Consider the following 25,853-nt stretch of genomic DNA (forward strand, 5'->3'; position numbering starts at 1 on the left):
CTGTTAAGATTTGAGCTAAAAACATAGCATTCTGAGGCTGTTTGACGCAAAAATGACTTCCTGTAATCTTGCTCATGTGATACTTTGATGTTTCTGATCTCACTTTCTGAACTGTCCTTGGCTTTTTGCTTTGTACTTTGAGGGAAAGGTCGCAACAACACAAGTATCTTGTTTAAAGTCAGCTGATCCTGTATCGATGTTTTATGAAATCTCATTAAAAGATGAACATAAACAGAGACATTGGACCTCTTCTTTTCCTTTCGGCTTTTCCCTTCAGGGGTCACCACAGTGAATCAGTTGCCTCCATCTAACCCTGTCTTCTGAATCCTCTTCTCTCACACCAACTACCTTCATGTCCTCTTTCACTACATCCATAAACCTCCTCTTTGGTCTTCCCCTAGGCCTTCTGCGTGGCAGTTCAAAACTCAGCATCCTTCTACCAATATATTCACTATCTCTCCTCTGGACATGTCCAAACCATCTCAGTCTGGCCTCTCTGACTTTATCTCCAGAACCTCTAACATGTGCTGTCCCTCTGATGTACTCATTCCTGATCCTATCCTTCCTGGTCACTCCCAGAGAGAACCTCAGCATCTTCATCTCTGCTACCTCCAGCTCTGTCTCCTGTCTTTTCCTCAGTGACACTGTCTCTAGACCAAACAACATCGCTGGTCTCACCAGTTTTGTACACCTTTCCTTTCATTTTAGCTGAAACTCTTCTATCACACATCACACCAGACACTTTCCTCCACCCGTTCCATCCTGCCTGTACATGCTGCTTCACCTCTTTTCCACACTCTCCATTGCTCTGGACTGTTGACCCTAAGTACTTAAAATCCTCCACCTTCTTGATCTCTTCTCCCTGTAACCTCACTCTTCCACTTGAGTCCAAAAACAGGATGTCAGAACTACAACTGTCTTGGTTATTTAAGGCTGTCTGATGGTCTGACACACTTTATAAAGGACATTGTTTACAGGCAATACTGCAACATCTTACAAGCTTTAAGCTCTTTTAATGAAGACTATAGAAATAACAGCATGTGGAAGTGTTGTCTAGCAGCAAGAAGGTCATGGGTTCGATTCCCTCCTGTATGGAGTTTGTATGTTCTTCCTCTGTCCGTGTGGGTCCTTTCCAGGTTCTCCAGCATCTTCCCATTTCCAGAAATATGCAGCTTAAGTGAACCGGTCACACCAAATTGCTCTAGGTGTGAGTGTGACTGTGCATGGTTATTTATCTCTTTGTTTGACTCCATGATGAACTGGCGTCTCATCTGGGGTGCACCCCATTTTGAACCCATAGTCAATCGGCATTGGCTGCAGCAGACTTGTGACTCGCAAGGCAAATAAGAAGCTGTAGATAACAGAAAATGTCGTGTCCTCACAAAGATGGATGGTTGGATGGATGGATGGATTCACCAAAAGTAGGAATCACAAGTTTTAGCGAAACAAATTGGTTTATTTGTTATTAAAGTCTTCATTGAATAGAACTCTGCATTTAGCTTTGAAGAATTAGTTTAACTGTCTAATCCAAAAGGATTTATAGTATAGTCAACAACAAAATGGTGTTAAATTCCACTAAATCGCATCAATTCAATGATTTATTCTGTCTCAGTTATAATTTCATTTCAGTTACAGAAAAATCTGTTTGAGCGAAGGAGCTCTGATAAACACAGTAACCCGTTGAGTAAACAAACTCCAAGCAGTGTCGGAGGTGATGAGACCAAATATTAGCTGAAAGAAGAACGAATAGAGTTCTATTTATATGGTATACTGGAAACATCTCCAAATGTTAAATAAGGTTGTTTAATATCAGCTGACTACGTGATTGCTATATCAGCAGAAATTTGAATAGTGTATTTAAGCATTCTGTTGCTCTGAAGAAGCCAAAAACCTGGTTTTAAATACTGCAAAAAACAGTAAGTCTAGTTAAAACAATTATTATCAATCTGTTTAGTAGGTAAAAAACATCCCAAAACACTAAATTCACTAAATTCAGAGAAATTACAACCCAGACGAGACTGAAACAGAGACTTTGGAATTCAAGAATGATGAATACTTGGATGAAATATCTAACTAGCCAAGTCTAAAAATATAAATCATATTAAAAAAACATTTGGGCCACGGTCGCATGATCTGACAGCATTTCCCTGACCATTAATCTAACAGAAAGAAATAAGGAGCGAGGGACATGAGCGTGATGGAGGAATGATTTCTTCTTGCTGATGCAGAATGACTGAGCGGCACCTTAATAAATCCAACAGCACGACACAGTGTTTTGCCTCCAGGTGGAATGACACATGGAGCAGAAATACGGCTGTAAAGTAGGTCCGACTGTGGGCCAGCGAGGACGAGATCAAACACAGATCATTGTTGTATATTCAGCTGGTGTTACAGGAGGAAGTGAGTCACTGAGCGGATGACCGGGTGACAACTGACAACTTTCAAACGTCCAGAATACACAAACACAAAGAGACATGAGCGTGCACAGGCTCTGTTGTGTTTGTATACAAAAAATGCAGTGAGATGATGTAAATACACATGCATTGACGGTATTTTGATTTCACTCCTGGAGAACATTAAGTCCTTTTTGCTCAGTGATGTTTTGCTTCATTGACGGGTCTACTGTGTTAGCATTAAGGTGTGTAAGGCCTGGTAGGTTCACACATGTTCAGTCATCACCCATTAATTCTTCCAGTTCCTCACAAAACAATGTGACCTTGTCCAACCTGAGAACTACCTATTGATGTTTCTACACTTTAACTTTAAATCGGGCAACAGCACTAAAATCCATCCACTTCCACTCAAAACTCCCCCACATCAGTATTTTCAGTGTTACAAGCATGTTGATCTGCATTATTCTTCTTTCGTTGCCATATCTGTTGCATTTGATCACAATGATCACACCATTGTTCTATAAAAACTAATTTCTTAAGTAACTCTATGTACACTTTTCATGCAAACAGAGGAGAACACATCCACTAACATTTGCATGATGCTTGATTAGACATTGTTCTGTAGTTTGACTGATGGATTGATCTGAATTTGTACAATAACTGCCTGGAAGAATTTCTGACTGACATCAGTAAATCATCCTTTGCCTAAAATCTCAGCCGAACATGTTTGTAGGTTGAGAAAAGTAGGTCAGAGGCAATGAACCAATTCTACTTCCATCTAATAATTTTCCACAAACATTAGTTTTCACACATGCATGTGGTGTGCATAACAATCATTTACTCAGTATGACATGAAAGCATTGCTTTGAGATCAGCTGCACCCAAGAATATATTTTGTTTTATTTCCAGGATGTGTTAAACTCAATACATGATACAGCCTTTAATGGTGGAACACAAAGCATCTCACAGTATGAAAATACAAAAATAACCTCCTGTTATTCTCCCTTTTCCTGTAATGATCTATCTGCCTCGGGAACCTTTCAACTCGTCCCTCACCAATGCATGCTGGGACGAACCATGAATTGGATGGTAAATGAGAAAGAAGCAGAATCCACTGCTGTGTGGGGATGATGAATCTCACTCCTCTCTCCACGCATGCTGTGGTGTTGACAAAGCATTATGGAGAATGACTGCACACAAACGGCTTCGCAGCCACACCATCTGTTGTGTACCACTGACACACACATCCAGGAGGTTGTTTCTTCAGATCAAGACCGACAAGGTGCAAAATGAGACAGATGACAAAACAGACAGCGTCACGCTGATTAATGTTCATTTAAACTTTTAGATTCCTTTATTGAAACTATTATTTCTGCAGCATGGTTTAACATTTTTCACACACGTGCAAAAGTTGATCAAAAAATTGTAGATCACCAGCAACACAAACACGAGACATTCATTGATGGAAATGGCTAACATACAAATGGTACACAGGCAACATTTATGTTAGGGTTCACTGACTGTCATGCAGCTTCATTTTTTTTACCAGAACATGGCTATCGCTTGGGTGATCACACGGAATGGACTCTTTAACGACAACTTCTTCCCCTCAAGCTTCCGGCGCCGGAGAGAAACAGCTGACCTAGATGTCACCAATCACACGCAACGCTGTGAATCTTACATGTATGAACGAGGCTGTGTGTGTTTAGCTTTGTGTTACCACAACTGAGTGATGACTTGTGTTGCCGACTTTCATCTTTCATTAACGAACAGGAAGTACCACATCATACACAATTAAGTATCCTACAGGAAACCAAATACAATACTTCTGTTTGCTTCCATCAATCAATCCTTCCATTTTGTTCTTATATATACTTGAAAAATACATTTCATTTTGGCTTGTACTCTTGTGAGTTCTTCCAGAGAAAATTAAACTTTGAATACTGAATAAAATCCACACATGCTTTTAGGAACAGAGGCCTATTCCTGAGGAGACCTCTTAGAGATTTGTAATGAATTTTATTAGGAATGAAAATGTAGTCAGACCTATCTAAAGAAATCAATAGCAATATTTATTATAGGATTTTATGGGCATCGGGAAGCAGATGTTTGATAGCAGCAGTTTGGTTACACAGCGTCTCTTACGTAGCCAAGTCGACCCTGGAGTGTAATAAAATGAAACAAGGACAAACTGCAGACTAAACTAAGGTTCAAGTTCGTCGTTTTCTTTGTGCGTTTCTGACCGAAATGATCGACGGAGAGGAAAGAAGGAGAAAGTTCATCCTGTTCAAGGACATGGTCCCAAACTGCCTAAATGTCAAACCTCAAGGGACACTAGTTTCAAACTTCTGTCAAAATCTCATGGTAAACTTGAGTGATTTTTGGCTATGTGTCTACCTATGGGAAAAAGAAAAAACAAAACAAAGAGGAAAAATGCAAGTAACTGGACCCTTAGAGGATTAAGTGGAAGTGGATTAAACCCGGTATTAAACTGTTCTGTGTTTATGCGTCCATTTAAACTATGACCAATATGTACTGTACATCTGTGGACACATGTTTAGCATGCAAAAAACATGCTAGCAGCAGGAAGTCAATTTGTTACTAGCCAAGGAGAAATAGCCAACAAACACAGACAGCATGTTGCTACTGACCAGCAGAACAAGAAAATCTCAACAGTGGTTTCAAAAAACAGTTCTCGCTTTAGAAGCACTTTCAACAGATGATGAGGAGTTCTGTCCATCTTGACGAAAATTGACAGTTGTGCGACTAAACAACACACGTGGAAGTATATTTGATCATGATGTGGACCTACTATGCCAATCAACGCTTTTTAAAATCTCACCCATGACAATATGAGTAAAAAAGGAACATACATAGAAGAAGTGTCAAAGATAAAAAAAACTATTCAAATAAATGTGGTGAAGATTTGAGTTGGGAAATGATATTTGGGGCTCTCACATTTTAGCAGGATGTCTAAAGATGTATGAACAAGACGTATCCAATATTAGAAATCACCGCTCTAGATCTACAATCTAATAATTTCTAAGTCATCTTTTGTCTTTCTTCGACATTACACACAGGATTAGCAAATATTTTCTCTTATCATTCTAAAACACATCACGGTTGATTTTGGCAGCATGCATTGGTTTCTGTGCAATTCTATAAAAACGAAAAGTAGATTTTTTTCAGCTTTATATTAAGTCATGATGTGAAAGAGCACCAATATAACATTTATCAGCTCTATAAAAAACCCTTACAGGTTATCTGTGTGTACACAGGTTAAACAATGTGATCCTAAACGCACTGCAATCCTGTCCCACAGTGTAAAACACACCACATAATCTCCATACAACACCTAAAATGAGTGTAAATCAGAGTCACTCTACAGGGATAATGTATTGCACTTAGTTGCTTGTACTGCAAACTCTGTTAAAAAAAAAAAGAAAAAGAAAAAACACAAAGCATAGTGGTGCGATCAAAAATATAGAACATCCACAACCCTTCTAGAAACTAAGAATATGCTACATAGACACAGAGCTCCTAGAGCAACTCAATGTGTGCTTATTGGTTCAAATCTCATGCAACTCTTCAGAGAGTAATACAGTAGTGAACTCCTGGCTGTGTGTTTTAATCCTCCTCCTCCTCCTCCTCCTCCAGTCTTTGAGCGCCCCCTGGTGTCCTTGCAATCATCCAGAGTACTCTGAACAAAACAACTCGATTTGATGGGACTAACTCTGCTTTGAGTTTTGACACCCACCAGCGTGGTGACAATGATGATGAGATGATGATGATGATGATGATGATGATGATGTTGGTCTCCTTCACTGGCGTTTGCTGTCCAGGATGGACCTCCAGTCATCCGACCAGGAGTGGAGTCGTCTCTGGGATTGGTTGGTGGAAAGATGCTTGTTATGGCAGGCTGTGAACAGGATGTGCTCCCACGTAGGTTTGGGCTCCACGCCTGATCAGTAGACACGCATAAATGTTATGTAAGTCACAACAACACTGCATTCAGTGTGTTCAGCTCATACGAATCGAGACTAATGGCAAACATACAGTGGCAGCTGTCTTAAAAAGGTGCAAATGAGACATTTTGGATGCATGCTAATAATTACACACACATGACACTACAATCACAATTATATAAACCTCTTCTTATGGTTTCATCCCATCTTTCCCTCTATTTCATCTTTGAACACACAGTTATGCCTCCTGAATGCTGATTATGTTACATCACAAAGTTTTCCTCAGTCGGTGAAAATAGCAGCACGTCTCATTAAAACTCAGTCAACACAGACAGACTGACTGCAGTGACTGGAAGATTTTGTGTCTCTTCAGTGGTGCTGACTAATCAGAAACGAAGCATAGCAGCTTTCGTCAAGATTTGAGTTATCCTCACGCTGAGGTGTTGCACACGGAGCTACGATGACATCAAAGGTCTATCCAGTACAGACGTAAGGCCTGGTGGATCGCTATCAAACCATCTGCCTGTCTTTTCATGATTAAATAATCTTACACTCCTTACATTCTACAATTGTATTTTCAGTGTAAAGACAAATTTGAGTGACTGCATGATTTTTCTTTCTATGATGTTCTGCAGACGGTGATCATATCTTTCTAGTGGAATTGTTTAGCCGTGATAACGGTGGAGTGAGAAGCCTGTTTATGTCTGTGTCCACATGAAATCAGGCACCTATTGTGCATTTTTTGGAGCATTAGTCTTCCATTGTTGTGATTGGAAAATGCACATGTGACTTGCCAAGAGGGATGGAACTTAACGAACACTAAGTAATGGATGTTGGGGAGGGCTACAGTTTCATTAATATCAGTCTCTATTGTCCTCACCCAGAATGTCAGGCTTGTCGTCTATGAGGATGTCTCCGGAGACTAATGTTTTGTCTCTGGTCAGGATGACCTGCTCTAGAAAGTCATGCCCCAAGTGTTTCTCCACCCACGCGTACTGGACACACACACACACACACACACACGCACGCACGCACACACACACACACACACACACACACACACACACACACACACACACACACACACACACACACACACACACACACACACATATAAGCCACAATTAAAAAGAAGCACTGTGACAATTTCCAAAGGAAATAGAATATTTTGATTGGAAAAGCAGCAGTTTACCTTCTCATAGGGACAGTATTTGTATTCTTTGATAGGGCTGGTGCAAATAAAGACATCTGTGCTGCAGAGAGGAATGGGAAAAAAACAGTACTTGAGTGGAAAAATTAAAAACATACAAACACCTCCATGCTCGAGTTGCTTGTAGCTGATAGACAAATCGGCTGTTGGTCATTCATGGCAGGACAACAGAGAGGTAACAAAAATATTAGACCGCACCATATGGCAGACGTCCCTGATAACAAAACAGCTCGACTCAAGCGCTAGTGTTGGTACCCATTCATTTCCATCAGGGAAGGAAATGTAAACTTACCATTTTGTGACTATAGCGGCTATTTTTAGACATTACCCACTGTGTAGTGTGCTGATGAGAATGCTATCAGAAATGGCAATCACATCCTGTTTCATGCTGGCTTCAGCCCTGAATGAGTCCTTTCAGAGACCCCTTCTAAGGTACTTCTGCAGCAGCAGCTACAGGAGGGGAAACAAGAACCACATGGCTCATCCCACAGATGACTACAGCCCTAAGGAACATGTGACATAAGAGGTCTAAGAGGGAGAGCTCTGCACTGAAGACCCGATATGAGAGCTCTCAGGATAAAGCCACCTGTGCCCCCATGATGCAACAGGAACCAAAACCTCACAGCAACACAAACCCGGATCTTTATCGACCGATCATTATGTACTGGTGCATCCAAAGAAAAAAAACAACTCTATAATTATGTCTAATTCAACAGAATGTTCTCTGTTATCTTAATGGAAGAGAAGTGTGCTGGTGCCCATTTTTAAGAACAAGGGAGATGTGCAGAGTTGTGGCAACTAGAGTAATAAAGCTGATGACCCATACAATGAAGTTATGGGAAAGAGTAGTTGAAGCTGGACTAAGGGCAGAAGTGAGCATTTGTGAGCAGCAGTATGGTTTCTTGCCAAAACAAAGAGTACTACAGATGCAGTATTTGCTTTGAGGATGTTGATAGAGAAGTACAGAGAGGCCAGAGGGAGCTGCATTGTGTTTTTGTAGATCTGGAGAAAGCTTATGACAGGGTGCCCAGAGAGGAACTGTGGTATTGTATGAGGAAGTCTGGAGTGGCAGAGAAGTATGTTAGAGCAATGCAGGACATGTATGAGGACTATAAGACAATGGTGAGGTGTGCTGTAGGTGTGACAGAGGAGTTCATGGTGGAGGTGGGACTACATCAGGGATCAGCTCTGAGCCCCTTCTTCGCTGTGACACTGCGATCTGTAGTGAGAGCAGGGAAAGTGGAGTAGAAGACCGATGGGGTCGGATTCGCTGCCATATGGGTGGCAGTGATGAGAGGGGGTCACGACAGACCAGACCCGGGCGGCAGAAGCTGGCTTTGGGGACGTGGAATGTCACCTCACTGGCGGGGAAGGAGCCGGAGCTTGTGTTGGAGGTGGAGCATTACCAGTTGGATCTGGTGGGGCTTGCCTCCACGCATAGCCTCGGTTCTTGATCCAAACTCCTGGATAGGGGTTGGACCTTGTTTTACTCCAGAGTTGCGTCAGGCGTGAGGCGCAGGGCGGGTGTGGGGATACTCACAAGCCCCCGGCTGAGCGCCACTGTATTGGAGTTTACCCCGGTGGATGAGAGGGTTGCTTCCCTACGCCTTAAGGCTGTGGGAGGGAAAACTCTGACTGTTATTTGTGCATATGCACCAAATATCAGTTCAGAGTATTCGGCCTTCTTGGGGTCCCTAAATGGGGTCCTTGAAGGGATCCCTGCAGGGGACTCCATTGTTCTCCTGGGGGACTTCAATGCCCACGTCGGCAGTGATGGAGACACTTGGAGGGGCGTGATTGGGAGGAATGGCCTCCCTGATCTAAACCCGAGCGGTGTTATGTTGTTGGACTTCTGTGCTAGTCACGGATTGTTCATAACTAACACCATGTTCGAACACAAGGATGCTCACAAGTGTACCTGGTATCAGAGCACTCTGGCTTGGAGGTCAATGATTGATCTTGTGATCGTACCATCTGACCTTCGACCGTGTGTTTTGGACACTCGGGTGAAGAGAGGGGCAGAGCTGTCAACTGATCACCACCTGGTGGTGAATCGGGTCCGTTGGCGGAGGAAACCTTTGGATAGACCTGGTAAGCCCAAACGAGTAGTGCGGGTGAACTGGGAACGTCTGGAGGAGGACTCAGTCCTCGAGGCCTTCAATTCACACCTCCGAAGGAGCTTCTCGTGCATCCCTGTGGAGGCTGGGGGCATTGAACCTGAATGGTCGATGTTCAAAGCTTCCATTGCTGAAGCTGCAGCTGAGCGCTGTGGTCTCAAGGTCTTGGGTGCCTCAAGGGGCGGTAACCCTCGAACACTGTGGTGGACCTCGGTGGTCAGGGAAGCCGTCCGACTGAAGAAGGAGGCCTTCAGGGGCATGTTGTCCCTGGGGACTCCTGAAGCAGTTGCAGGGTACCGACAGGCCAAAAGGACTGCAGCCTTGGCTGTGATGGAGGCAAAACAGAGGGTGTGGGAGGAGTTCAGAGAGGCCATGGAGAAGGACTATCGGACGGCACCAAAGTTGTTCTGGAGGACTGTCCGACACCTCAGGAGGGGGAAACGGGGGACCATTCAAGCTGTATACAGCAAAGATGGGACACTGTTGACTTCGACTGAGGAGGTTGTCGGTCGGTGGAAGGAACACTTTGAGGAACTCCTGAATCCAACTACCCCAACTGACCCGTCCTCTGTTGCAGAGGCAGAGCTGGAGGATGGTGGGGGATCAGAGTCAATCTCTCGGGGCGAAGTCACCGAGGTAGTTAAACAACTTCACGGTGGCAAAGCCCCAGGTGTTGATGAGATTCGCCCGGAAATGATGAAGGGTCTGGGTGTTGAGAGAGTGCCGAAAGAGTGGCAGACTGGGGTGGTGGTTCCTCTTTTTAAAAAGGGGGACCAGAGGATGTGTGCAAACTACAGGGGCATCACACTCCTCAGCCTCCCTGGGAAAGTTTACTCCAAGGTGCTGGAAAGGAAGGTCCAGCCGATTGTCGAGCTTCAGATTGAGGAGGAACAATGTGGGTTCCGTCCTGGTCATGGAACAACGGACCAGCTTTTTACTCTCACAGGGATCCTAGAGGGGGCTTGGGAGTATGCCCATCCAGTCTACATGTGTTTTGTAGACTTGGAGAAGGCGTACGATCGAGTCCCCAGGGATATACTGTGGGAAGTACTGCGGGAGTATGGGGTGAGGGGGCCTCTCCTCAGGGCCATCCAATCCCTGTACGCCCAAAGTGAGAGCTGCGTTCAGGTTCTCGGCAGTAAGTCGAACTTGTTCCGAGTAGTTGTTGGCCTTCGCTAGGGCTGCGCTTTATCACCAATTCTGTTCGTGATTTTCATGGACAGGATATCTAGGCATAGTCGTGGTGAGGAGGCTTTACAGTTTGGGCCTGAGGATTGCATCGCTGCTTTTTGCAGTTGATGTGGTCCTGTTTGCGTCATCAGCCTGTGACCTGCAGCGCTCACTGGTCCGGTTTGCAGCAGAGTGTGAAGCTGCGGGGATGAGGATTAGCACCTCCAAATCTGAGGCCATGGTCCTCAGCAGGAAACCAGTGGACTGCCTTCTCCGAGTGGGGGATGAGGTCCTTCCACAAGTGAAGGAGTTTAAGTATCTTGGGGTCCTGTTCACGAGTGAGGGAACAATGGAGCGTGAGATTGGACGGAGAATTGGGGCAGCAGGAGCGGTATTGCAGTCGGTTTACCGCACTGTTGTCACAAAGAGGGAGCTAAGCCGAGAGGCAAAGCTCTCCATCTACCTTTCAATCTTCGTTCCCATAGGTCATGACCGAAAGAACGAGATCGGCTGAAATGGGCTTTCTCAGATGGATAGCTGGTGTCTCCCTTAGAGATAAGGTGAGAAACACTGCTGTTTGCGAGGGGCTCAGAGTGGAGCCGCTGCTCCTTCGCGTGGAAAGGAGTCAGTTGAAGTGGTTTGGGCATCTGGTGCGGATGCCTCCGGGACGCCTCCCTAGGGAGATGTTTCTGGCACGTCCAGCTGGGAGGAGACCTCGGGGCAGACCCAGGACCAGGTGGAGGGATTATATCTCAACACCGGCCTGGGAAAGCCTTGGGATCCCCCAGTCAGAGCTGGTGGATGTGGCCGGGGAAGGGGAAGTTTGGGGCTCCCTGTTGAAGCTGCTGCCCCTGCGACCCGACTACGGATAAGCGGTGGAAGATGGATGGATGAGCCCTTTGATGGTTATTTAATTACTATTAGAACTGGCCCGCAGGCCACAGTCACCTGCTGGTCTTTTGCACGCACCAGCACAACATTCCCCAAAACGCAACGTTAGCCCACAAAGCTGAAAACTATTCATCACTCGTTTCTCTGCATATCCATCCACTGTAATATGGACATTTTAGACTCTCGTTAGATTCCGAGGTGCAAATTGTTACTTGTTCATCTTTTTCCACCATTACTTTTGAAATCTGAGTTTGAGCCACAGACTCAACTCATCTCCTTAAGCTCACATCCCAGAGCTTAAGGAGATGTGTACATTTTCAAGATGTCGCCAGAGAGCCTTGGAAAACATGATTCACTATTATCTTATCCACAGCAGACAATTAAGTGTGTATATTAAATAAGTGAACTGTGAAACTCAAGACGTACTTGTCCATCTTGGCCATTTCCTTGACTGCCTCCACTCCACCTGGCAGCGGCACCAGGTCCTTGAAGAAATCCTTGGATTGCCAGATACTCATGGCTTTCCCCTAGAGGCAAAAAACAAACAAACCCCAAAACAACACAATTTAACACAGAGCTTACAGTATATTAGTGTTCATTCCAAATATGTGTGCATAGATTTTTGTTGATTTACTTTGATATTTTCATGAATGTAGACACCAGAGGGTACTTGGTGTGTCATCTGGAAGGAAAGTAGATAAGGAGACTTGGTGGTGGAATGAGGAGGTACAGGAGTGTATACAGAGAAAGAGGTTAGCTAAGAAGAAGTGGGACACTGAGAGGACTGAGGAGAGTAGACAGGAGTACAGGGAGATGCAGCATAAGGGGAAAGTAGAGGTAGCAAAGGCCAAACAAGGGGCTTATGATGACTTGTATGCTAGGTTGGACAGTAAGGAGGGAGAGACTGATCTATACCGGTTGGCAAGACAGAGAGACAGAGATGGGAAGGACGTGCAGCAGGTTAGGGTGATTAAGCACAGGGACGGAAGTCTATTGACAGGTGCCAGTAGTGTGTTGGGAAGATGGAAAGAGTACTTTGAAGAGTTGATTAATGAGGAAAATGAGAGAGAGCAAAGACTAGAAGAGGTGACTGTTGTGGACCAGGAAGTAGCAAAGATTAGTCAGGATGAAGTGAGGAGGGCGCTGAATAGGATGAAGAGTGGAAAGGCAGTCAGTCCTGATGATATACCTGTAGAGGTTTGGACGTGTCTAGGAGAGGTGGCAGTAGAGTTTCTGACTGGGTTGTTCAACAGGATCTTAGATAGTGAGAAGATGCCTGAGGAATGGAGGAGAAGTGTGCTGGTGCCCATTTTTAAGAACAAGGGAGATGTGCAGAGTTGTGGCAACTACAGAGGAATAAAGCTGATGAGCCATACAATGAAGTTATGGGAAAGAGTAGTGGAAGCTAGACTATGGGCAGAAGTGAACATTTGCGAGCAGCAGTATGGTTTCATGGCAAAAAAGAGTACTACAGATGCAGTATTTGCTTTGAGGATGTTGATACAGAAGTACAGAGAGGCCAGAGGGAGCTCCATTGTGTTTTTGTAGATCTGGAGAAAGCTTGTGACAGGGTGCCCAGAGAGGAACTGTGGTATTGTATGAGGAAGTCTGGAGTGGCAGAGAAGTATGTTAGAACGGTGCAGGACATGTATGAGGACCGTAAGACAGTGGTGAGGTGTGCTGTAGGTGTGACAGAGGAGTTCATGGTGGAGGTGGGACTGCATCAGGGATCAGCTCTGACCCCCTTCTTGTTCGCTATGGTGATTGACAGGCTGACAGACGAGGTTAGACAGGAATCTCCATGGACTATGATGTTTGCAGATGACATTGTAATCTGCAGTGAGAGCAGGGAACAGGTGGAGGAGAAGCTAGAGAGGTGGAGGTTTGTCCTGGAAAGGAGAGGAATGATGGTTAGCTGCAGTAAGACAGAGTACATGTGTGTGAATGACAGTGACCCATGTGGAAGAGTGAGGTTACAGGGAGAAGATATCAAGAAGGTGGAGGATGTTAAGTACTTAGGGTCAGCAGTCCAGAGCAATGGACAGTGTGGAAAAGAGGTGAAGAAGTGTGTACAGGCAGGATGGAACGGGTGGAGGAAAGTATCAGGTGTGAAATGTGATCGAACAGTTTCAGCTAAAATGAAAGGTGTACAAAACTGTGGTGAGACCAGTGATGTTGTTTGGTCTAGAGACAGTGTCACTGAGGAAAAAACAGGAGGCAGAGCTGCAGGTAGCAGAGATGAAGATGCTGAGGTTCTCTCTGGGAGTGACTAGGAAGGATAGGATCAGGAATGAGTGCATCAGAGGGACAGCACATGTTAGAGGTTTTGGAGATTAAGTCAGAGAAGCCAGACTGAGATGGTTTGGACATGTCCAGAGGAGAGATAGTGGATATATTGGTAGAAGGATGCTGAGCTTTGAACTGCCAGGCAGGAGGCCTAGAGGAAGACCAAACAGGAGGTTTATGGATGTAATGAGGGAGGACAAGAAGGTAGTTGGTGTGAGAGAAGAGGATGCAGAAGACAGGTTTAGATGGAGGCAATTGATTCGCTGTGGCGACCCCTGAAGGGAAAAGCCGAAAGGAAAACAAGAAGACTTTGATGTTTTCATGAAAACTAACCGCTAAAATTTTACTATTACCAGGACAGTCGTAGCATTAATGAAAAAAATCTTTGTGTCTTAAAACAAAATGCAGTAAATCAAAGGTTACTGTGACTGACTGTATCAATGACCTGCAAAGGCAGTCAAACATAGAGGTGAAAAGGAATACTTCAAGCAATGTGTGAGGACATGAACAATGGGTCACAAAGACATTTATTTGGCTAACAACTAAAAATACACACATTGATAATGATTGATTGTGGCAATAATGTGTTTGCTGTGTGGACTGTAAGATTGTTAAGTTGAATTTACTTGTGCCTGAAATGGTCATCAAAATGCAAATGCATACATGGAAACCTAAGTAGACATGCAAATAGGAACTCCTTTATTTCAATGATGTAAAAGCAAAAGAAGACTGAGAGCTGCTGACCTAAACACCCTGTTCAGTCATGTTTCAGTTTGAGTTACTAGTAACGTAACTATTCGTGCTGGTTTGTAACAGAACGCCAAATGAGGGAGACCTGACATCTGGGGGCTGTACCATAAAGCTTGATGAACCCAGCCGGGCTTCCTCTTACTTATCTGGCTTCACTTACCGAGACATCCGCCCTCCAGATTTTTGGTACCATAAAGCCGGCTATCAACTCACTAATTCAATTCAGGCCTGTCCACTCTAGATCTGTGCTCACATAAAAAGGGCGGAGGTTGCTGCATGCGACCAATCGCAAACATGCAACAAACTGGCCCAAGCTGCATATTTCACAACGGAGGAGCAAACAATAATAATTAATAAATAAGAGCAATAAAAATCAATAATCCAGGCAAAAAGCAACACAGTTGCAGCTGCCAAACGGCGCAAGGATCGCTGACACAAAATCGCCGACTGTGTCAATGCGGAAGTTAGTGCCATTATAATATTACTTCCCCACTATGACTGCACTTGCATATCTGACTACAGTAACATTTTTGTGTTCCACAAATGTATGTGTGTACCACATTTTCCATTCTGGCATGAGATTGTAGCCCCCGCGACTTTATGAATAGATCTACATACTGTGTTCTTCCAGAGGCATCGCCAACAGAATACATAAAAGTACCTATGAATTAATGAATCAATCCATGATTTACTTAAACAAATAATTGATTAATGGAATTTTATCTGTGGCTTGCTTGTGACCCATCCAACGAGGGATTTAAGGACATCATAATAATTACGAACATCACTAAGAAATACATTAACTGTGGCAAAGAACCTCATTGCAATGCACACTGTCTGCGGGACTGTCAGCGCGTGGTTGCGGTGCGTTACATTCCTGATGTAAGGCTCCAGCAGCTGACAGATGTAATGTAACCCCTCTCCCCAAAACCTGTACCTTTTGTACAGTTCAGGCAATTCAAACGGATTACAGCGATCTCTAAATATTCTCTCACGCCTGAGCGCTCTTCGCACAAGCTGTGCACCAAGATCCACCGGGTTCTCATAAAACGGACGGCCCATTTTCCAAGAGAACTGATTGGTCAGTAGGTGGGGCTGTTATACCTGCTAAGCTCTGATTGGTCAGTAGGTGGGGCTGTTATACTTGCTGAGCTCTTATCCTGAATTTATCCTACTCTGGAGCAGGTTAGGTGTTCAGCATAGGTTACCGTGACAACGTAGCCTGATAGAAAGTAAGCCATCTTTATGGTACCGACAAGCCAGGGTTAAGCCTGAAGTTATCTCGTTTAACCGTAATCCAGCTTTATTGTACAGGCCTCTGACCTTTAAAACAAATCTCTGGTAAAATAAATTATTTGTCATCTGTCTGCATTAAACAAATACACAAGAACAGTGTGAATAGTCTGAATTATCAATTTGATTGATACAAACAACTGCCTGTAGAATTGTACATATTGTCTTCTAATATGCAATGGTGGATGAATACAGTAGTTTCTGGACTATAAGGCGCACCTTCAGTGAATGGCCTTTTTAAAACCTTTTCCCATATACAAGGCACACTTGATTATAAGGTGCATTGTTGGTTTTTGAGAAAATGAAAAGATTTTAGGTGCGCCTTATAGTGCAGAAAATATTGCATCCAACGGTAAATAATTTTCTTATAGTAAAACCAAATTATTTTATTAGGGAACCACCACATTTATGCAAAGCTGCGAAAATAACAGTGAATATGTTTGCCCATGTTTCACTTACACTCAGGTCGCTCCTCAGGCGGCCATACTGCGTGGACACCCAGAACCCCCTCCGGTCGTCCAGGGTGACATAGGGCTCGCTCGGGTACCTGGCTCGGTATTTCTTCAAGAAGCCCCCCTCGAAGTCCGCCAACACTCCGTCCATATCAACTAGAACTCGTATTCTCTTACCCGGAGCAGAGGAGGACGACATGTTTATGTAAATGCTCTTTCGCGCGTCGCGGAGCGCCGCGGTTCCTCTTCCTACGAGGCGCCTTGTGGTGAACATTGCTGACTAGTTCCCGCAATGAGTTTACTATCACTGCCGTCACCCCAATTTCACCGACGAGAAACTACAGACGAAGTCCGCAAGGAATTCGAAAAGTTTCACAAACTTCACGGCGGTTAAGCAGTGCTGTTTTTGTTGAGCAGCATTATTATTATATTTGCGTTTGGATTTAATTCACCGTTAGCTTAACTTCATCATTGTTGGCGTCATTCTGCTTGCCAGCTGCAGCTGAGCTAACGGTACGTGGCTAACTTTAGCTGACAGGCTAGCTGCACCAAAGAGGGGGATTCAAACGTGACAGCGCTATGCAACGTTATAACTCGCAACACCTGTTACAGTAGAGTTTGGGAACTGCAGGGAACCGTAACAAGTGGGAGAAGGATACTGCCGACTGCAGTGTTGTGGAAGTGGGAACAAATTGTACTACAAACCCCTTGGTTTCAAGGGTTTCTTAGGTTGAAGTGATAGCTCACTCTAGATTATTTCCATGCGACAGCCATGAAATATCACAAATACATTTCAAAATATTGATATTTAAAATATAAAAATACAGGATTGGAAAAGAATAAGTTATATACATATAATCACATTGATATAACTCTGAATTAACAAAACTATTCAAAATGTTTAAAAGTCATCACTAAGAGTGACTCCAGACAAATCTGCAGCCTACTGCGAGGATTACATGAAAGTACGAGCTGCACATGAAAGCATGTTCTTTGAAAACTGAAGCAAACTTTATTCTTATTCTTAATTTGGCATATGTTGAAACAATTTGTAAGGGGCTTCTCTATTATGTCAGTCAGTCACCTTCAGATTACCACCGCTATATCCGCCACAGCGGGTCACGGGGAGCCGGAGCCTATCTCGGCGGAATAGGGCGTGAGGCAGGGGACACTCCGGGCACGACGCCAGTCCACTGCGGTCTCTATTATGTGATGACAGATATTGAGAAACACCCTAAAGTGAAACACGTTTCAAAAGGTAGAGCAACATAGTCCTCAATTAACTATCTATGCTTTTAAAGTCAATACTGTATATCAAGCGCTTTAAGGTCCAGTGGATACGTCTAAGGCAGGTGCTCTTCCAGAATATAACATCTTTGTTGAAAAAAAACTCGGCAAATTAACGTCATTTCCTGTATCTCTTTTTTCCTCGATGAAAGGGATAACAAAGCCTCAAAAATATGCAAATATATTCCTATTAAATATTAAACAAACACAACAAATTGAAATATAATAAAGAAAATAGTACGAAGAAAAGTATGACCGTTTTGTTGGTACTTTAAGCTAATAGCGTCTTAGCCCTTTAAGATTCCAACGGTCGCATCGTAATCTCGTTATAGTTTGCTCTGTTCTTGCGATCTCGCGATAGCATCACCCAGTGGCGGCTGTGTGGCCCCCTGTCTCAGTGCGGACGGAGTTGTTTCTAACGTTTGAATGAAAAACAGTGGAAATTACCTCCACATTGGACCCAAGAAATAATGGCTTCAGCCTTGGAGCAGTTTGTGAACAATGTGCGGCAGCTCTCCGCTCAAGGTAGTGTTTCTAAACTGATTCAAGAGGAAAGTATTAGCTAGTTAGCTAGCATATGCTATCCAGTGCCTTGCCGATAGCTTGGCAGCCAAACTGGCCAGATCTCTCTTTTTGCTTTATCATGTCAGCATTCCGCAAAATGACTTTGTATGGTTGTGAGAGCGCTGTAAATTATTTCCAGAAAATGCGTCGGTGCACAGGGATGCCAGTGGTAACTGAAAGCGCTAAAAACATACTTTTGTTTTTGATCTAGAAAATGATTTCTGGGGTTTGCCTCCCGGTAGTCCCGCCTTAGCCCTCCGTGATTGGTTGGCGAACTGAATTCACAAATATCATTGGTTTAAAGTCATCTGTCAGCTACACTTGCATTCCCTGTGTTGCAAGGCCTTGACAGGACAGTTGACCGACCGATTTATCCTGACATACTTTGTCACTGCACGATGTTAATAAAAGGGTTTGCAACTCTGTTTTTTTTCTGTTTGTAAAGAATCTTTACTGTTATAACAAATAACATTTAAAAGGCATCAATTTCATCGCTTGAACAGTGAAAAGATTCCTCAGCATACTTGTATCTGTGGATGTATGTGTGTGTATATATATAATATATCATTACCTTTCTGGATCCAGCATTATGATCTGAACCATCATCAATGTCAGTTATGTGTTTTTCCAAAGTCATATAGGAAATATAAGATCATCCAGTACAAGGTAAACAGTAGTTTACTTTCTGTCTGTTATTCTGAACCCCAATTCTCCAGGCCAGATGACTCAGCTATGTGAGTTGATCAACAAGAGTGGAGAGCTGCTGGCCAAAAATCTGTCCCACCTGGACACGGTGCTGGGAGCCTTGGACATCCAGGAGCATTCCCTGGGGGTGCTGGCTGTACTGTAAGTTGTTTGGTCCAACCCATTAATTTCCACCACCTTCAGTAGGGCCAATTTTTAGTCTCTTATAATGTTTTCCATAATTTGTTGTCCTGTATGTCTACCACAATTCAGCTTTCGTCATTCTCTGTTCCTGAGCTCTATTTTTGGTCTAAATTGGCCAAAAACAAAACAAAACCCAAAACATTCCCTTGCTGATGTTGTGCACATTGAATGTCATATGCTTCTCCATTTCAAAAATGTGGTTTAGTAGGTGGTGCCTTCGAGAAAGACAGATAATGAGAAGGGGATGGTGAACAAAACTTAAAAATGAGAGTTGACAAATTAGTTATACCAAACCCATGCAAGTGTTTGCATGTTACAGAAAGAATTTCTGATTCTTTGCGTATAATTTTGGTAGTATGGATTGCTTACTGCATGTAGAATGCAAAATGCCATGTAGTCAGAAAGCAACTCGAAGCTACCTGTTGCATGTATAGCTTGTACTGAGGATATGGGCTGAGATTTAAGCAAATAAAGTAATTGTTTTTCCTAAGGTAGTGAATCAAGTGATGCCAATGCTGCACTGGAATTTAACAGTAAAAGAAATAACTGTTCATTTAGGTGTTTTTAGGATTTGTTTAATGGCACATTGTAAAACAATAACAATGAAAATGAATGTCCTTTTATACTGTAAGGCTGGATGTTATGAACATCAAACTCAAGTTAAAACTATTCAGAATTCTATTAACTCTAAAACTATCCCACATGATACAGTCTTGTGATTTGTAGTTTAGCTTCAGGTTTGTATCGAAATCTTATTCCACCAAGAAGATTTTACCAACCGTTGGTCTTTTTACAGATTTGTGAAGTTCTCCATGCCAAACATCCCTGACTTCGAGACGCTCTTTTCCCAAGTCCAGCTCTTCATCAGTACCTGCAATGGGGAGCACATTAGATATGCAACAGACACTTGTAAGTCCAGACCAATCAAATGTCTCACTGATGCCTGTTTGTATCCTTCTGGTTGTTTTTGTGTTGGATGGGTTTTCAAAAAAGATCAGCAGATTTCTACACAGACTTTGTTTCTATTGATAATTGTTGAGAGCATGAGCTCCATTAAACCGTGCTCTGTTGTTAGCTAATTTCTCAGCAGCAAGCTCCAAAATGTTTTGAAGCTTGCTGCTGGACAACATACTGCATTATTGTGATCACATAGCGTCAAACATGCCTTTGATGGTGTCCTAATGGAGTTTCATGTGTGACTAGTGCTCAGCAGTACCCTGTTTGTTAATGTACAGTAAATTATCACCTGGATTCTCTAAAGGTGTTTGACAGACCTGAACTTCAGAGGGAAAAATTTCATCATTATTTGCATTTATGTTTTCACTTTGATGTTACACACACACACACACACACATATTACTATAGACATGCATAATGAAGTCTAGCTGTACCCTGCCCATGTGAGCAGCACATCTACTAAAGTCAATCACTTTTCTCCTTCTCCTTCTCCTTCTCCTTCTCCTTCTTCTTCTCCTTCTCACACCTTCTTCCGTTTGCTCCCACAGTTGCTGGTCTATGCCACCAATTGACAAATGCCCTTGTAGAGCGGAAACAGGTAAGACTGTTGATTCTGACTTGGAGCAAAATTAAACATCATCACAGTGCTCTAAATTCACGAGGAAATAAATGAGTGAATCTCGGAGGAAGCCGTTAGGCCAAATTTTAGTGGATAAAAGTTAAATAAATGGTTTTATGAATGTATCGGATGCTATTATATTATTTGTATGTCTCCAGTCTTTATATATTATAGAATATATGTGGGAGTGGGGAGTACTTTTCACTTCTGGTGCCCAGCAGCCTATCCAATAGACTGCATTTTTAATAAATAATGGATGATTTAAATATGATATCAAATTCAAAATACAAATAAGGTTCATTACTCAACAAGGACGTCAGGAGGGAGACCAGAATGTGTCATAAAACATACTGCACATTGCAAGTTAGAGCTGAAGTGGTGTTTTCTGCTGTTTTGGAAATTTTTGTTGATATTTTTTTGGTTTTTATGATCGCAAGTGGAAATTAGGTTTGTTGTGTGACTGGCATTTGTCTCAGTGGAGAGTTTCTTGGGCTTAAGTTGAAAAACTGCAAACTTTATTCAAACATCTCTGATGTGCTGGAGAGATGTCTGGGTTGTTGGTTTTTTCTTGGGGGGGGGGGGGGTTTAGTATTCGTTTTGAAAAGTGAACTTTTTTCTCACACTTGCAATTAAAAAGAATTGCAATTAACAGTGACCTCTTTAGAGCTCTCTGTCTTAAATAAAATGGATCTGTGGCGTGAAACCCAGAATTTTTCATGCTTGTGTCTCTCTAGTTAATTCATCCCTTGATTCAATTTATCGGTTTGTGAGACAACACACCTAAAGCTTCCATATCAAACATGACTGGAAGCCTGATGATTTTGTGAAGTGTGTATTCACTGCGCTTTTGTGCTGTAGCCTGCTGGTCCAGAACCTGGTTAATCCTTATGAAGTCCACTCATCGGCACAATAGTTAGTGTGCTTATGTTGACATACACAATACAGTCACACCTTCGGATCCTGAGCAGCACTTAACACCATGTGACTGTGTCTCTGGTGACAATAGAGTCATGTGACCCTTGTCAGGTTGTCTAATTGAGACGCCTGAAAAACATCTACTCCTCTTTGGAAAATGAGTGTTCCTGTCCTCTGTGTAGTTTGTTGTTCAAGCGTTCCACAATGTTCTTGTTTCTGTGAAGTGTCCTCATCAGACTTCATGTTATGTCTCCATGGTGGTTTTAAAGACACTGCATTATTCTGACAATGTAGTCTGAGTGGGTGAAACTGTTTTCATGCTCCCTCTTCAATAATGAAATTGGATCATTTTAATCTTATTTTTTAACCCTGTCTGACAAGAATGAGTCATCTCGTTTTTTTGTGCTCTCTGAACTCCAGCATCCACAAATAACATGTTTTCCTTCCCATTCTAAATATTTAAAAGCATTTTTAAAGTGCACTACAGACCTGGGTTGCTTCTAGTGTTGTTGGATGTCTAGGGAAAGCTGCAGCTAAATATTTCTTTTCCTTCTCTAACAGCCATTGAGGGGTGTTGTCATCCTAAAACAGGCAATAGACAAAATGCAGATGAACACAAACCAACTTACCTCAGTTCATGCAGACCTGTGTCAGGTGAGTCACTCCCCCTGTTACATCGTCACCATCACTACATTCATAAATGAACTCATGGTTTAACTAATGTGTATGATTGAGCTCCTAAACCTGATCTGTTTGATTCTGCTACATATAAACCAGATCCGTCTTACACTGCATACTTGTTGACTGTGTACTTTAAAGGACTGTGTTAAATAATTCACACACAGACTCTGTCCTGGTAGAGTGTTTTTTCCCTTTTATTTCCACAACATGTCTGCTTTCTTGCAGCTGTGCTTGTTAGCAAAGTGCTTCAAGCCTGCCCTTCCCTTCCTGGAGCTGGACATGATGGACATCTGTAAAGAGAATGGAGCCTATGACGCAAAGCACTTTTTATGTTACTACTACTATGGTGGCATGATCTACACGGGCCTCAAAAACTTTGAAAGAGCACTGTATTTTTATGAACAGGTACTGTTTTATTTAGTCACATATTTAGAAGTGTAAGTCACTTTTCTTCTGGTATTCATTAGAAGGTCATGTGTTACTTATTTTCTTCTGTCAGGCAATAACCACTCCAGCCATGGCAGTGAGCCACATCATGTTGGAAGCCTATAAGAAATACATCCTGGTGTCACTCATTCTTCATGGCAAAGTGCAGCCACTGCCTAAATACACTTCACAAATAGTAGGGAGGTTCATCAAGGTGAGGACAAGAAGTTTGAGTGGAATGATGAGGAGTCAGGTTATCTTTTATTCATTCTGTGTGGTATTTTATTTAGAATAGCAGATATATACGATTTGTTGTTCCACTAAGCATTGTTTTTTTTTTCCGTCCTTTCTCTCTTTTTTAAAAATTCCTTTTACTGACCGTAGCCCCTGAGCAACGCCTACCACGAGTTAGCTCAGGTTTACACCACCAACAATCCAGCAGAGCTGCGCAACCTGGTCAGCAAACACAGTGAGACCTTCACACGAGACAACAATACAGGCCTGGTCAAACAGTGCCTCTCATCCCTCTACAAGAAGAACATCCAGAGGTTAACAAAGGTGGGTTACCTGGAAAATATCCAGAAAATAGGGGTTAAATTCCTCAACGTCGATAAATGAATTTGAATTTGATAATGAGTTCAGGTGCCTTGGTGACGGTTTCTTGGCTGTTTTTAATTCAATATTTAATTAATAAAAAAGGCTTGTACACAAAACTGCACTCATAGGTCCAAGAAATCATTTAGCTTAAACATTTAATATCAATATTATGTTTGGTTCACCTCCTGCAGACTTTCCTTACGCTGTCTTTGCAAGACATGGCCAGTCGAGTGCAGCTGTCAGGTCCCCAAGAAGCAGAGAAATACGTCTTACACATGGTGAGAACAACACACACACACACACACACCCTAGCCTCATCCTCAGTTTAACATGAGATCTTTTGCTAATAAAACAGTTCAGTTAATTCTTCAGTTTTTTACTACAATTTAAATATTAATGCTGAACAACACTTCAAAATTTCTCTTTAATTGTCATCGTGTTTCCATGCAGATTGAAGATGGAGAGATTTACGCTAGCATTAACCAAAAGGATGGCATGGTTTGCTTCCATGACAATCCTGAAAAATACAACAACCCAGCAATGCTCCACAAAATTGATCAAGAGGTAAAAGTGTTTGGCTGCTGTATCTGAGTTTCTGCCTCTGTGTCAAAATCTGATCTCAGTTTTACATTTGAATCCTGATTTTTTATTGTTCTGTGAAATGTAAATGTGTAAAATTTGGAGCCATATTATTTTTCTTGTTTCAGATGTTGAAATGTATAGAGCTGGATGAGAAATTAAAGTCTATGGATCAAGAAATCACAATAAACCCACAATTTGTGCAGAAGGTGAGATAACGTATATTAGTCGATGAAGAAGAAAAATTAGTATCTGCTTATGTATTCATAGATATGTTTTGCTGTGTGGAATTGTTAAAATAATTTAGGAGCTGTTCACCTCTGTCATACTATGCTGTGTTTTACAGAGTAATGATATACAGTGCAAGTTTATGTACAATTTAGGATTCTTTATTTGTGTTTATTGAAAAATATTGCATTTTAGTTGTACATAAAGAAAATGCGCTTTATTAGAATTGGCACTGCACAGACATGAAAATGTTTCCTGGAATGGTTTTGTTCCAGTAAGCAGATGTGTGGAATGTGGACTCATATAAAAAGTTGTTTGGGGTTTCCTGGGAAAAAAACCCCTCCAAATTACTCTGCTAAACCTGCTTCCTTTTTCAAGGTCAATTCATGATTTAAAAGACGTCAAAAAACAGTCATTGTTTCAAGAAATGCAGTAGGAACCGGTTTTGAAAAGGCAGTTCATATTTATTGTCTGTCTAACAGAAAACTTTCTGATTACGTCACACCTTCTTTCCAGAGTATGGGATCGCAGGAAGATGATGTTGGTAGCAAAACGTCAAGTTACTCCTGAGGGGCCTCGGACAGGGAGAGAAAGCTGCAGCCGCCCAACGTGTTCTTCCCAGGATGAGTTGGATTTTTTTTAAAGAGGAAAACAAACAAACATTCTATTGCATAAGGACATTGGTCAAGGAAAATCTATTTGTATGGAATGATGATCAGTTTGGTTGTTCTTTCTTCACAGTGTGTAAAGGATAACAAAAACTCCTCACAGAAATGGGAAAAAAAGATGACAATGTTTTCAGTGTTTTATTTATCATTGTTCAGGTTGGAGCGCCACTGCAACATAAACAGAAACCACAATAATAAAAACTGGACTTATTTGTTCCAAACATATGTGTGAATAATCTCACTGTTTTGGTTCTGATGCATGATGGTCGTTAGAAGAGGGTTTTACATATCAGAAACATTAGTGGCTGACAATAAAAAATTTATATTATATATATATATAATATATAATATAAAATTTTTACATTTGTAAACAATCTTTTCCCTCTCGTTTTGGGTTAGAATGTAGATCAATTGCAAATCTGTATTTGGACATGCCCTTGACCAAACTCGGCACAAACGAAGAGCCTTCACAGTCTGGTGCACTGTTTTGGTTTTGGTTTTTCCCTTTTTCTCCTTTTTTTTTTTAGGTCGGATCCAATAGAGGTCGCTAGAGCACTGTACAGAAAACCCATTTTGAGAGCTTGTTATAACAAGAGCTTAAGTCAACAGATGAAACCAAAATGTCATGTCATTTGGGAGCTTGAGCTTTGCGATTGTGGATCTGTTAATAATAAATTGTTTAAGAATATATTTCTGGGTTTCATGCGTTTCTGGTGGGGATCTCTTTTTTGATTCTATATGTAGTGAAAAGGTGGATTTTTAATTTCTAGCCTCTGTTGACTCACGTTATTCTTTTCTGTTCCTGTGAAGCTGATTTATGCATTAACCAATCAACGTCTTGATTTAGGCGGATATAGTTTGCAGAAAAATCGGACCAATCATGCTGCAGCACCTACTTCAAAGAGGAGGGACTTATG

The 25,853-nt window shown here is 42.3% G+C and overlaps 2 protein-coding genes across 5 annotated transcripts; one reads left to right on the plus strand and one right to left on the minus strand.

Annotated features, from left to right (window-relative positions):
* Window positions 1-4,723: 4,723 nt before the first annotated feature.
* On the minus strand, window positions 4,724-17,197 carry LOC137588669 (5'(3')-deoxyribonucleotidase, mitochondrial-like). 4 transcript variants are annotated; one of them, XM_068305867.1, is made up of 6 exons: window positions 16,535-17,197; window positions 12,381-12,428; window positions 12,173-12,273; window positions 7,551-7,611; window positions 7,239-7,353; window positions 6,087-6,354 (listed from the first exon to the last, which is right to left on the minus strand). In XM_068305867.1, the coding sequence occupies exons 1-6, from the start codon at window positions 16,799-16,801 to the stop codon at window positions 6,215-6,217; spliced, it is 732 nt and encodes a 243-aa protein (XP_068161968.1). In that variant the 5' UTR covers window positions 16,802-17,197; the 3' UTR covers window positions 6,087-6,214. The 4 variants fall into 4 exon arrangements, with proteins under 4 accessions (XP_068161965.1, XP_068161967.1, XP_068161968.1 ...); XM_068305864.1 differs by lacking the exon at window positions 7,239-7,353 and having other exon boundaries at window positions 4,724-6,354; XM_068305868.1 differs by lacking the exon at window positions 12,381-12,428.
* A 979-nt stretch (window positions 17,198-18,176) lies between these two features.
* On the plus strand, window positions 18,177-25,585 carry cops3 (COP9 signalosome subunit 3). The gene is made up of 12 exons (XM_068305863.1): window positions 18,177-18,339; window positions 19,095-19,224; window positions 20,063-20,175; window positions 20,772-20,821; window positions 22,319-22,411; window positions 22,664-22,843; window positions 22,938-23,078; window positions 23,249-23,422; window positions 23,653-23,739; window positions 23,912-24,025; window positions 24,169-24,249; window positions 24,785-25,585. The coding sequence occupies exons 1-12, from the start codon at window positions 18,285-18,287 to the stop codon at window positions 24,836-24,838; spliced, it is 1,272 nt and encodes a 423-aa protein (XP_068161964.1). The 5' UTR covers window positions 18,177-18,284; the 3' UTR covers window positions 24,839-25,585.
* Window positions 25,586-25,853: the final 268 nt, after the last annotated feature.

Source organism: Antennarius striatus, chromosome 21, assembly GCF_040054535.1.
Source record: "Antennarius striatus isolate MH-2024 chromosome 21, ASM4005453v1, whole genome shotgun sequence".
Classification (NCBI taxonomy): domain Eukaryota; kingdom Metazoa; phylum Chordata; class Actinopteri; order Lophiiformes; family Antennariidae; genus Antennarius; species Antennarius striatus.